General features: G+C 42.9%; 1 protein-coding gene across 1 annotated transcript in view; it reads right to left on the bottom strand.

Annotated features, from left to right (window-relative positions):
• Window positions 1-248: 248 nt before the first annotated feature.
• LOC117459734 (arginyl-tRNA--protein transferase 1) overlaps window positions 249-14,555 on the bottom strand; it is a 64,564-nt gene continuing 50,257 nt past the window's right edge. The window contains 2 exon segments of the mRNA XM_034100822.2: window positions 249-1,040; window positions 8,156-8,276. Coding sequence (XP_033956713.1) covers window positions 862-1,040; window positions 8,156-8,276 — 300 coding nt within the window. The 3' untranslated portion in view covers window positions 249-861.

Below are 14,555 nucleotides of genomic sequence, written 5' to 3' on the forward strand. Positions count from 1 at the left end.
TTTAATTTGTAAAGCACTTTGAATCGCCACGTGCTGAAAAGTGCTATATAAATAAAATTGCCTTGCCTATTACTGAGCTAAATGACCAAAACACTATTCAGTACTTTCCTAAGTCGAAGAATATTGGAATTGGAATATTGCCTTCCCCAAAAAGTTATCCCCAATGCAATACTGTTCCAGATAATCCACTGGTGAATTCAGTGTTATGGTCCAAAATTAGAATTCAAAGAAAAGCCACATAGTCCAAGCATGGAATAGACAACCCCTTTATTCAGTTAAACAAAAAATACTGTCAATATGAAAAGAAAAGCAAATAAAACTTTAAAAAATGTTCCAATGACAAACAATTATTGAGTGGTGCTGTGTAGAGAAGATTGAGCAAAGTAAAAACCACCTTCAAAAATCACTGAACATTCAAAAGAAAAAATGCTCCTCAAGTGATAACGCTGACATATGGCTGAAGCTGAGTCAGCTCGGAGGAGAGCTGTCACCTGCATATGACATCATCAGGAACATCACTGCTTAAGGGCTGAGAATAGAAAATAATAATCTAAATAACATCCAAGGTACAGGTCCCTGTTGGGAGTCAAATCAAACAGAAGGAAGAAGAAGAACTGAGAATGGATAATGCAGGATATATTGAGGAATATATATTTCTTTTTTGAAATAAATGTGAATGAGGCCAATGGGTGAATGGCTACATACATAGATAATTATTGGCCACTGCATTACACCAGCTAAGCGCGGTGAGACTACTGGAAGCAGAAAGCACTTTGACAGACAGCGAGGAGACACACAGCTTGCTGGAAGGTGTGTATTCACGTGAAATTGAAAAGGTGCAGTGGTGTGTTTTAGGTGCTTTTAGGTGCGGTAGAGTAAGATCCTCTCGATGCAGTCCTGGCCGACCAAGCCGCCGTACTGCTGCACCTCTGCCTCGTCGCTGGAGCCTTTACGTTTACGGGAGTAGGCGGCGTACGGCATGACGGCCCGTCTGTAAAGCACCAGAGCTCTGCCCACGTCCTTCAGCACCCGGGGGTCTCCTGAATCACAAACATGAGAATGTAAATAAGAGCAGAGCAGAATCACACCACAACACTGTCTTTATTGTCCCCCTCGTTCTTATTAGTTAACCTCTTGAATGATTTGGCAAGGATTCACTATTATTCCAAGACACTGTTGGAGGAGCAGGAGCATTTTTCTTCCCCTCAAGGCTCTAATTCCCCTACGCCCTAAACCTGGAGCCACGGTGAGTTAGTTGGCCCTTGTTTACGGGGCCTTGCTCCCCGCTGGCCTGCCAGACTCAGTGTTTCATTAGGTCCAGGAGGACATGCAAGAGGTGGCACAGCGGGGAGCATTAACTACAGCTAATATAACCTGAAAAAGATATACTGCAATTTGTTTGTGAATGTAAATGGGTCCCACTGTGAGCTCTAATCATCTCCCACTCCAGTCAGAATTGAAGAGTCTTTCATTTTCTGTCAGAACTTCTGTCATTTGAGTGCCCTCTTATAAAGCTTGTATCTCTCTCCTTAGCTATTAGTGAAGCCTCCTCTAAGCATTCTGCTTTTACACCAATTGCAAAATGCCTACTATTTTACATTCATACCGTGCCTTCTGAAGAGTGAAACCCCATACTTCGTTCAATCCGTCTGCTATTCTGGCGCAATCCTGAATCTGGCCTTGCTAAGAGGAAGCAGATGAGAATAAAGTTCAGGCCAGGCAGTGGATCGGACCCTCGCCAGGCCCATGGCGACACATCAGTCGAACAGGAGCGAGTAAGATTTGGTATTAATAGAGCTCAGGGGCCTCCCACTCGCCACTACTGCTCCCCATGACAATACCCATGTGGCTCGCAGCTGACCAACCAGCGATGCAAGCGCCAATATTTCGGCATAATTCCTAAAATATTTGCCTAAACACTGCTTAATCCCGCCTGATCGCCTAATAAACTGGGATAACTGGACAAAAGCAGAAAAAGCTGCAACACTGTGATGTAATGCTGCAAACAAAAGGTCTTTCTCTTTTGCCAGATGTTAAAAGAATCCCCAGTTTACAAAGCATCTTGGCTATTTATGGGCTGGATGTGATCAGAAAACCAACTTTGCTGCTGTAATCAGTTACAATGTTTTCATTGATCATAGAAAACACTTGACACGAGTTGAAAGGCAGATTTTTACAGAGAAACATCTGAGAAGCCATCAGTGGGAACGATCACCATGTATCAAGGGCCACCTTTAACCAATCAGATCAACAGAGCCAGTTAGTAAATCAAACTCTTTCAAAACTAGTTGGGAGAGGAGCGGGGAAAAAACAGCTTTAATTCCATTCAATGCTCTTCTTTTGATAAAGTAATCCTCCAGTTGTAATGTATAACTGATGCTGGTGCAGCATGTACTTCCTTTCGAGGCATTGCTGTTGTTTTACCACTAGAACTGCCAGGGGTCGCTGTATACCTAAAACCGCCAACGGGTCAAATGTACCCGCTATTAGAATGCATTGATTTTCAAGGTACAATGTTCTTTTATTTATCATACTAGAACACAGGGTTAACAGTGGGTTTTGATCGCAGTGATGAAACTTATACCAATATAATCTGACTCTATAGCAACACGTCATGTTTATGTTTACGTGCGAGATCTATAGCGCGAAAATCAATGCATTTCCTATGTAAAAAATTTATTTTGTGCCTCTGCCGTGACATGTGTCCATGCTTTAATGTTCAAAAAGGTCTTTATTTTCCCCTTACTGCATCATCTCTTTTCACCCTCTGTCTGAAACCAGAGCCCAGTCTGCTCTGATTGGTTAGCTGGCCAGCTCTGTTGTGATTGGTCAACCGCTTAGAATTGTCCTGCCCCTTAGCCTATCACAAACAATATGTTGGAGTGCTCACCAACAAGAGTGTGAGTGTTACATAATGATGTCATTATGTTACAGAAGTAAACAAAGTTGTCAAATCAATGTGCCATATAACACTACAGGAAAGGGACAACTCCAACAAGCATAGTGGGCCCCTTTAACAGCCACATCTCCGTGAAGTTGCACACACCTACACCACACACAGTATTTCCTCAAAGGACACTAATGTATCACTTAGAGCCTGACAAGACAGATTATCTTGTAATATGGGCGTATCCAGCTGCAGTGCAAGGTACAATCAGGACAGCAGCACAATTCAAATAATCTCATGTGTTTAGGTAGATGTACAGTAAGTGCATTTATGTATCACTATAGCATCTAGCTCAATCACAGGCACTACCTGCAAAGGAAGCCAGATGAAATAGGAGAGCTGGGAATAAACATAAAGCCCAGAGGCTCCTTAGCTCTCACAACCAGTAAACTCTATCCAACATATTCATATTTGAACTTTCCTTTTTTTTTTCAAACTATCCTGCGGGTTCATATTTTATTTATTAGCCTCATTTCCCTGCACAGTAATGCCCTAACCACTGTGTCTTTCCCCGTCTCAAAAAACTGCTGAGTTTTCCAATTGAAACATGTTTGATATCAACTTTTGTATTGAGAAAATCCGCAGTGTGAGTTTCACCATACAGGGACATGGGCTTTAATAGACATGTTGTGAATCTTCCACATAGGGTTACATTTGGTCCATGAAGAATGTGCCCTGATGGGATTAAAGTGAAAATATGTAAACGGTTGATAGTTCCTTAATAACTTAAGCTGGCTTCAGCGTTGTCCCTCCGAGCTCTCTGGGCCTCCTCATGTCCTTTATCAGTGTGATCGCTCACTTACAGAACAGTTACGCAAAGGTACACTTGTCCACTCGAGCGTGACACCGCTCTGAAGCACCACGGTCCCCTCGCTGAGCAGAATGGGTAGCAGGTTTAAGATGCTCTCTTAACCCCAACAGTAATACTGAGCAGAAGGCCCTATCTCCCTCTCTTACTCAATCCAAACATCCGCTGCTCACATAAACATCTTTCATTGCTTCTCCGCTCACTCCGTCCTCCAGCAGTGCCCCCCCCCCCTCCTCACTTTGAGCAGCTCCAGACGCCGTTTCTGCTGGGCCCACCGGACGTTCAGTGACACGCCGCTCTGAGGTCGCTGCTCCTCGGGGTCGGGGGTTCAAGGGTCGGGGGGAAGAGGAGTGGTGAGGGTCGGTGAGGGAGTGAGAGGGTCAGAGCCGAGGCTTCAGGCCTTGACACCTCGCCACGCTCCTCTCTATCTTCCCACCCATTCCTACTTGCTTAACACCGGACGCCGCTCAAAGGCAGGCCATCAGGGTTATGACCACTTCCTATGACCCAATGTTGCAAATCAAAAACAGGGCTCAGGTTTGAAAGGAGAAAGGCCAAAATGGTGGTGTAGGGTAGAGAGTATTAAGACTGCTCTTTGACCGGAGGACCTGAGTTCAAGCCCCTCTGTTAAAACACATCCTTCCTGCCGACCCTGGAACTCTGAAGATGACTGTGGATTTTGAACTCCAAGAGTCTTCTCCTGGATTAAAAAGGATCATTATTACAATAAAATGAATGAAAGGTTCTTCCCCAGGGGTCAAAGTGCAGCATATCCGAGGGAAGGGCTGCAACTAAGTATTATTTTCATTGTTGGTTATTTTGATGATTCTTTTCTCAAATAACCTCTGGTCTATAAATATCAGAAAATAGTGGAAAAAAAGGTCCATTACAGATTTCTCAAAGACCAAGGAGACTTTTAAAGTATTATTTTGTCAGGGAATAACAAACATTTTCAGATAACATGATGGACTAAAGATAAAAGAAGGAAATCATAACATTTGAGAGGCAATCTTTGTCTTAATCGATTATCAGGTAAGATGACGATTATTATTATGTCAAGTAATCATTGGAGCTCTTATCCATCTCCCCCACCTAATGTTTTGGCTTCACTTTTCATGGCTGGAAGCACAGATACTGTACAACGTGTGTATTCATTTAGACATGAACGAGAAAGAGTTTGAAAGAATATTCTCATTTAAAATGTGTATCTTTATGCAACAAAATATTGTGTGTGTATGTTTCATTGTGTGTGTGTGTGTGTACAGTAGTTCGGCGCCTGCTGGACATACTCAAGGTCCAGGGGGGGACTACTTGTGTCACACATTCTGCATGTGTTTATCCTGCTCCGAGGGCAATGCTCCTACTTCTTCCTCCGCCAAGCAAACACTAGATTATGAGTGTGTGAGAGATAACACATATGGTGTGTAGGATTTGAGTGTGTCTATGTGTGTGTGTACATACTGTATGTACATTCGTGAGAGCCTAAATGAGGCCCCGGAGCCCTCGATGTGTCAGCGTATAATCAATGTTAGCCTGCAGCTCGGACAGAGTTGTGTAAACTTTAGATGAGCTGTCTTTATGCACCTCATTAAGACAGCTTTGGAACCCGGTCACACTTACATCAGAAAACACACCCAGCTCCCCAATCCTGCCCCCCCCCCCCCCCCCTCGTCGTGAGGCCTGGAGTTCATGGCACGGCCTCATAACAAGCATTAGTTGGAATAAATTGTAACTTTAATTAAAATGTTTGTGAAACTGTTTTCAGGTTCATATTTGTATTGTATTCTGTGACAAGTTTCATGCTTTAATTTTCAAAAAGCTCTTTATCTTTCTCATACTGCCTGTGAACTTTTCACCCTCTGTCTGAAACCAGAGTGTTTGAGCACCAGCCAACAGAAGCGCAAGTGTTACACAATGACGTCATAATGTTATGGAAGTATACAATGAGTTAAATCAAGTCGTTCAGGCAGGGGGGGGGGAACCCTGAAAAGCATAACAGGGCAGCTTCAAATAAAAAATGTTGGGATGAAGATCAGTTGTTTCCTTATTCTGATGTTTAGATATAACTCACCGTGACATATACATTTTATATGCCCAAAACCTTTCCTTTTAACTTTAGCATTATTGATGCAGATTTCCAGGTGCCATCCTTGACAACCAGCCTTAAGGTGATATATAAATAATTTATTCTGTTAAATGTGTAATGACAGAACAGAAACAGAGTTAAGATTAGAGTAGATATCTTGAAAGCATAGAGAACCGGCCAGAATACAAAACATCTAAAAAGTTGTATCTTTTAAATTATTCCCTAAAAGTTAATCCAGTCTGGAATTACCCAGGATTTGCAACGTGTCTTTCTTTAGACCACACATTAATATAATGCCAATAAATAAATAGACTAGCCATCAATGTGCCATGCTGCTAACCTGAGTCTGCATTCTGACCTGGTGACTGTCTTTCTGGGAGACACAAGCCTCCACGCAGCCACTACAGTCTGGCACCACACAGCTTTGGCAGCAGGCCGGAGAGCTAGCCGTCCAGACAGCCAGCACTGAAATGTAATGACACCATGCTTGGACAGCTAGGCCTGAAATAATCTCCAGACCCATCCAAGATCAACAGTCCACGCAGGAATGGAGGCACCGCAAGAAACACAAACACTCTCTGGCCACGGTTAAAAAAGGTTAACCTTGTCCTCAGTCATTTGTGCAGGGATTAGCGGTATGATCGACAAGAAAGGGTCGACCAACCACAGCCTCGATTGAAAATGACCAGCCTGAGAGTGGCCTTTTCTCTCCTGCGTGTGGAGCCTTTACCATCACTCGAGCAAACAAGAAAAGCTAGCCTTAAGACTTCTGTTCCGTAAAAAAAAAATACAGATCAGAGGAAAAGGGCATCCGTGCCAGTTTACTTTGAAGTTCATCATTTTTACCTTTCTGCATGGCGTCCAGGCCAAGTATGACCTCATTACAACACTCTCCTAAGCCGTCTCCTCCACCTCCCTGTCTCTTATTTTATTCTACTTCTCTCTCTTCTAGTGCCAGCATACAAGTACCAGCCTTCCTCCCTTTCTTTTTCTATTTGTATCACGTCTCTCCACTCTCCATCCATGCTTATATTACTCCCTCATATCCTTCATCTATCAATCCAAGACTGCCTGATAAATCGTATTCTTATCTTCTCGTATTTTTCTATTACTTATTCCTATCCATCAGTGTCTCCATGAGATGAATAAGGAAGAGTAAGCAGGAGCTGACAAGCCCCTGTACACTCCATGCAGTCAGGCACGGGAAACATTAACAGTCAATGTGTAGGTATTAGTGAGAAATAACAATCTGGCTTTTTATATGTATTTTTAATTTATGCGGGGGGATCTTATGATTGATAACTATCTTGTTTGAGATTGATTGAGTGGATTGTCTTTAACAAAAAAAGTATTGAGGTAAGAACTGCCCTATCTGTGGTGAAAAAAATATTTGTTCCTTAACTAAATTTAACATTTTTCTGCCATTTTGAAAGCTCATCAATATTGTGATGATTATTAGGATAATATCATGAATCCTAATTATTTTCGCCAGGATACTCGTGAGATGAACTACTATATAAGTCTATATGCTTGAACCCATGCTCAAATAATTCCCATAACACAGTATTGGTCAAATAAACCACATTTTATTTTTGTATTCTGAAGTTGAGCAGTGTCATGCCCATTAGACTCACATAAGGTGTAAGAATATCTGCTCAGCATGCAGAGCAATTAGAAGCAAATAATTACATGTGTGTTATGTGAGCGCTGCAGGAATTTTACTGCATATTTCCCTAAAAACAGCCAAGAGCACAAACAAGCCGAACCAACACTGGAAAGTTGGCAGAGTATATAAGGGAAAATAAAATGTATCAGTCTTTTGTTGGCATCATATGTATGCAGTAACTCTTCAAAACTCTTCTTTGAAAACTGTCAAACTCACTTACACTCTATTCAACACTCTCGCTGGCCTCCATTTCTCAGCCAGACGATGGCCGTCTGCCAGTCTACCTTCTGCATGTGGTTTATTTTTGCTAATATCACTATTCAACTAATGGCAACAAGGTCCTTTGGCTCCTTTTCTGAACATGCTGAAAGATCATGTGGAGAAAAGACTGAGAGATCAGAGCCACTGGCCCTCCTTCTACCCTGAACAGTGGCTGCCTTGGAGCAAGCCCACACGTTCTCAGTACACCATCGCAGTGAAACCGGATCAGATGTGATCACATGGTTCAAGGGTTCATCCAGAAGAGCATGTACAAAGAACTGGAGGATCCAAAAGCAAGCTTACATTGGCAGGTCAGTATGTTAGAAAAATGCAGTTTTTGTTAAACATTCAATAAGAAGGAATAGTATGAGTATTGTGTTGTTGTACCTGCATCAGGATCCTGGTTGAAACGAGCATAGCGGGAGTTCTCCAGCATGGGTACGCACTGCTCTATTGGAACCCAGGCGTAGGTTTCTGGGCACACGAGGTCTGAAGGCCGGTACTGCCCCTGGGGGGGGGGAAATAAGACATAGGATTAAGCCTCCTGCTAAAGCTATATATCATTTTATCAAATCGACAGTTATTATCCACAATGTTGGAAATCCCCATTTGTTTAAAACAGCTTCTCACAGGCAGACTTGTTGGGATGTGTCAGTGGCAGTTTGTAAACACATTATTTAAAGTGGGCACGGGGCACGGGGCACGTCAGCACGTCAGCAGGTCAGCAGGTGAAACACAACCCCATTGCGGAACAAGCTTTGTCCTTTTGGTGTTTCGCCCAAATATATTTGCATATGTTCCGATGCAGAGCCTGCTATTGCCGTAGCTTCCTCTCGGATGCTTTCTTACACTGTGTCTCCTGGTCGATATGTGAGAGACACCCATACATGTCCCACAAATACGTAAATAAAGATGCAGACACTGCCCCACACTTCTACTGGATAGTGTGGGATGATAGAGAGGAATGATGTAGAATATTCCATGCATATTTCATTTTTTGGGGGGGAAATCCTACTTATTCTGCGTTTAACCGCCAGGATAACCTTACATGTTGTTGTTTCCCCTCATAAATGCATCCCTGTAAGCAAGACACCATCTTGGTTTGTGAGTTTTGTTACTTCATTAATTATTACCTTTTTCCCCTGAATTTGTATAGACATATGAATGCACAAAAGTTACCGGCAGTTAAATATATATTGAAAAGCATCCTGGCAACAGCACTTTCACACTCCGCTAGTGACCCTTCAGGGTTAAAGGTTTGACAAGTTGTAAACTGACCTCAGGGTCAGGACCAGGGTTGAGACCCGGTCCAAGCTGTGCTCTGTTAAAGTTCTTTGTTTGAGACATGCTTCTCAGTGTCAACATTGTCCGCGATACTGAGCAGCAAATGTAAACACACCAGCATATTGTAGTGTGTGCTTGTGAAATGGGTACAAGTCTGTATTTGACCTAACATTTTGGATGGGAAAGTAAACCAAGCTGATCAAAAACAGCTGCGGGGCAGAGAGAAAAATTAGTGAGGGGTCGAATGAACAGAAAAGGAGGAGGAAGAGAAAGAGACGCCATTATCAGAGACCTTGTTCTATCACACGGCACCACCAAACAAACACAAACAAACTGCAGAGATAGCTCTGTAAACAAGCTGGCGCCTGCAACAGCCCGCTGTACCATCTCAACACACACAATAATATTTATCTAGTTTTAAAACATTCAACTGTAGGACAAAGACTCCAACATCTCTCCAACACATTTTTGTGTTTACATAACTGAGGTCAAAGAGTGGTGGACGATTACACTCAGAACAAAAAGGAGAAAAAACACGGATGTCATTACGAACTCAAAATAAGCACGACAAAGGAAATACCATCCCTGGCGCTCTGACCACGACCCATCTGTCAGTGGGCCTATATGGAAAATATGCTGCCTGTTTTGACATGCAGGATGGGATGCCATGAGAATACACTACTGTAGGCTGCTTCGCGGCTCTGAGAAATAACAAACAGAATCATTTTGGGGATATACTCAACAGGACTAAACTACAATTCATACAGTCACACAGGCCAAAGCTGAGGTGCAGTACAGTCCGACTGCAATGAAGAGTGGAACAAAAGACACGGACATGCTTTAAAGAAATATGATATGGGTTTTGAAATGGGTTTGCATGAGGTACACAGCAGCAGACACGAGTAATGGCACAGAAGCAAAACAATGAACTGCTTTGGGCTGGAGCAGCAAAATGTTTCTTTACCTAAAAAAAGGCCGAACTAAAAATTCAAAATCGACATAGGTGCCAGATAGCTCTTTTGAAAGTAGAGCTAAAGCTATAACAAAACGTCAAGATACCAAAAATGTTACACCGGATGCGTATACAAAAACACAACAATCGATCACATCATTCCACATACACTTTTTTGTAACAATTTATAGGTCATTATCCCCCACTCTACTACAGATTTTATTTCGCTTATATTTCGCCAAATAAACATTTTTAAAGCTCATTGAATAGAATATGAGAGCGCCTTAATGCAAATTTCATTTCCATTCACCCGCTGTTAAAAGCAATCGGCTTATAGCTGATGTTAACTAGCTTTCCCACTTTCAACACAGATTTGTTGTTTACAATGCTAAATTATCAAGAGAAAAAAACAACACCTGAATAATCAGTTGAACTGCTTCCTAAACATGTGTTTCTATCGTCCCTATGATGGCACTGTAGTAACACAAGCCCCTTATTGTTGAGTATTGGTTCTTTTGACCTCCCTTGAATCATATAACCATCTTCTGTATGCTCTCTGGTATGCTTTTGCAGGACACCAATGTAAACCGACTGTTTCGCGCTGCTGTACATTCCTTTTCTTCTGTGCCGGTACCGCTGTCCGTTTCTCAAAAACTTTGGGCGTGCCGACCACCATCTACTGATTTGAAATGCACTCACTATGGATCCTTATACAAAGCCCTTCAAAGCATCCAAACTATCCCTTTAAGTGCTTCAGCTAACAGATGGATGGTGGTGGAATGCTATGCATCTGTAGCAGCGATGGACACACACATTGATCGGATGCTCTCCATGTCCCGACAACCTACAGCCTTCTGCAACTGTCAGCGCAGTCAGCCTGACACTCTCACACTCTGCCTCACCTCTATAGGCTCCTTCAACAGCAGAAGGACACACCTATATTGTGCAGAACACACCTGCTGAGCGGCAGAGACACACATACTTATCGCTATGGGTTTGCACCCTGACATTGCACTTCAACCCTACACCGGTAGCATATAGGGATGGGAGAGGCAGAGCAGGAAACAGAGTAGCAAGAACGTAAAGAGAAAGGCATGTAGACGATGAATACAAACATGCAATGGCCCACTCTTTGGGTGGATTCCTGAGTTCTGAAGGCCACTTTTTTGCATTTACAGTCTAAAATGGTAAAAACAGTCCTTCAACAGAAAGATATCTTTCTAACCAACACGAGAGACATGGGGTGTTTCTCAATCTCGAGTACGCTTGCTTGGTAGCACATGTCTTCCGAGCGTCTTGCTTCAGAAGTGAGGCAAGAATACTTCCTAGCATTTGGAAAACGAAGAGTGGAACAGGCGAGCAAGTGTGCAGGTGTGCGTCATATGAGAGGCCCCGCCTTACATTTTCCGCCACAGATTTGGGGAAATTGGTCCGTGCGCAAAGCATTGTGGGGATTTTAAGACCGCAGAGTCTACACACGTGCAGCCTCGAAATGTCTCCAAACGAAGTACGACGGGCTCGGTAGAATTCCAAGTATGCTGGACATTGGAACAGTACTTCGGCGGGCACTCGATGACGTAGTATGCTTGAAATAGTGGCTCTGCAGCAGCTTTACTCGAGATTGAGAAACACCCACAGTGTAGTCATGGCACAGGGACAATTCCTCAATTCTTCCCCTGGAAAGAATAAAGGATAAAGAGTATGAGAGGACACTGCTATTAGTGGTCTGGACAGGGGACAGAGAAAAGAAGAAAGAAAGATCTGTCAGCTTTCTTTTCTTTATTGGCCTGAAAGTGTAGACTCAGCTCACCACTGTCTGTCTTTATCTTCCCTCTTATTTTCTTTCTTTCCCAGGTTGGCTTGAAAGGCCCTGTAATCCACAGCTACCCCTTTGGCTCTTCTTCAGCCGAATGTTTCTGCCTTTGTGTCAGCCTGCTCACAATAACCATCACGATATCTCACAGTTACTTATAGCAACAGAAGAAGCCGTAATAGTTTCCTGAAAAGTTACATTGTTGAGAGAGAAGACTGCTGGGATTAAAATGGCCTTTTCCTAAAAATCTATGTTCCAAGAAGTGATAGGGACTGCACGTGAATGGCCTGAAAGTTACGCGATATGTTTTGTTCAGGTAATGATCAGGATGTTGTCTTTCCAGATGAAAAACATATTATTTTGGTTTGGTCCTTCTATCTTCCCCCTGTTTCGAAAAGCCAAACGCCTCCCCCATAAACCAATCCGTCACCATCCCTCCATCATTCCCTTCTCTCTGCACTCGCATGTTCGGACGGATACGAGGTGACGCCGATGACTGACAATCTTTGAAAGGCTCGTTAAGCGAGGCGGAAAGCGAGATGGGGGATGAAAAACAAAACAAGTGGAGAAAGAGGGAAACATGTATAAACGTTGGCGGGTAGACTTGGCTGCCGTCATAGGTGTGATAAATGAGAGGGAGATGGGGAAGAGACGAGAGGGACAAGAGAAAATTAGGTGCAGATGGGTAACGGGACGTTCGCTGGATGGAACTGATAGGAGCCGTCTGAGGGCCAGTATGGAGGGGCCCGCCAATGTTGGAAGCTTTGGATGAAAAGGGAGGGCTTGGAAAAAAAGGGGGAGAAGAGCTAAATATATAGAGGGGTGACATGGGAAAAGTAGGCATAAAACAAAATGGAGATGAGACATACATTTAAATCTATTGTTTGTAGTGCGATAAAGGGGCCCTATGATGCTCATGTTCAGGTTAGATATTTGTATGTTGTGCCTCTACTGAGACGTGTTTAAATGCTTTAATGTTCAAAAATTGCACGTTTCGCAATGAACTTAACTTTAATGTAGCAGAGGGGGAAATTACACAACCTCATTTGAATAATGAGTGGCTCCAGGATAAACATTACACAACCTCATTTGAATAATGAGTGGCTCCAGGATAAACATTACACAACCTCAATCATCACAAGTAAATAAGCACATAACTCCACCGGGCTTGACATGCAGTTGCACAATACTCCAGATCTATTACCACTGCCCAGCCCCCTCTGTGACACAGCATCACTCATTCTTGTCAGGCCACACAGACTCTACACACACATTGAGATAGCAGGGGCCCGGCTGTCATGAGTGAACTTTATTACCAACTCAATGACTAACGAATAACTGTCACCTTGTTCCTCTCCTTCATTGTGCACCCTTTCCCTTGTCTAGTTTTCTCACACACCTCAAAAAAAGAGAGCGATGCCCCAGACCAGTACCTGTGATTTATTTCAAAAGCAATTAATCAGACACATAAATCCAGGGCCTAGCTGCGGCCGAGGAATCCTCGTGAAAACCTATTACGCTTTTGCCTTCTGCTCCTTTTCTTCCTCCTTGCATGAGTATGAGTTTGGTATGTGAAAGGTTGAGACAGCTTTCATCATGTTAGAGACCGTCAGCCACAAATGGCTTTCACATCTGCAGCTTGTCCAAAATGGAGGACAGGTATGGACACAAATTAATAAAAGAAAATCTAACTTAAAGGTGGGGTAGGTAAGTTTGAGAAACCGGCTCGAGATGCACTTTTTGTTATATTCCATGGAATGCTCTTAACATCCTGATAGCAATGAATCTCTGAAGTGCTTTGACAAAAAAATCCATAAAAAAACGTCATCAGTGGAAGCCGTGGTACTGGAAAAAGCACGACCAATCATTTTAGCCGACCCGGCTAAAGTAACTGGATGGCCTACCTGTCTGTCAGCCTTCCATCTGTGCACAAACTTATCTCGTGCCCTCATTGGTCATGTGCGCGTCCGTGTGTGATGGAGGAGGGGCTCTGTAAGGAAGTGGCAGATTTGTTCCGGCTGTGTATTTTCAAATTCTAGCGCACTCGAGCTGGTTTCACCAAAATTACCTACCCCCCTTTAATAACAGTTAAAAAGTTCATCCAAATGTATATTTGATTAAGTAAAAGTGTGTGTCAGGCCAGTCTAAATCAGAACCCATCCTCAGGAGCCTCAGGTAACAACAACATTGGTTGTTCGGAGCGAATGCATGGATAAATACAGCCCTGCTTTGGCTTTGGCACAGCCATTCATGCCATTTAATAGAAAAAAACATTCTCTGGTTTCAGATTTTCATATGCAATGATTTGCTGCTTTTCTGTTTTGTAGCATTGTACATTGAATATCGTTTGGTTTTGGAGTATTGGTCATGGACATTTGCTTGTGCTTTGGTAAATTGTGTTGACAATTTGTTGTCAATACATTGACTTAGCATCAATCAGTACATGATAAATGCATGATGAGCGAAGGGAGAATCACGAATGAAATGGTGTTATTTCCGATATCTTTTGACATTATCTTTCATTGGAATTACCGTATTCCACCGTATTGGTGCAATACCAATATGATGATAAGATACCAGTACTAGTATGAGGGCACTTAGGTCACTTCCAGCCAAAACGTACGGCCCTGGCCACTTTGCGGTGCGAATAATGCATTAGAGTGAAGCGGAAAGTAATAGTTTCTTAATTTCTTAAAGCTGCCGAGTCATATATTGCACCTCAAACAACAAATAAATCC

This window comes from Pseudochaenichthys georgianus, chromosome 15 (genome assembly GCF_902827115.2).
Source record: "Pseudochaenichthys georgianus chromosome 15, fPseGeo1.2, whole genome shotgun sequence".
Lineage (NCBI taxonomy): Eukaryota > Metazoa > Chordata > Actinopteri > Perciformes > Channichthyidae > Pseudochaenichthys > Pseudochaenichthys georgianus.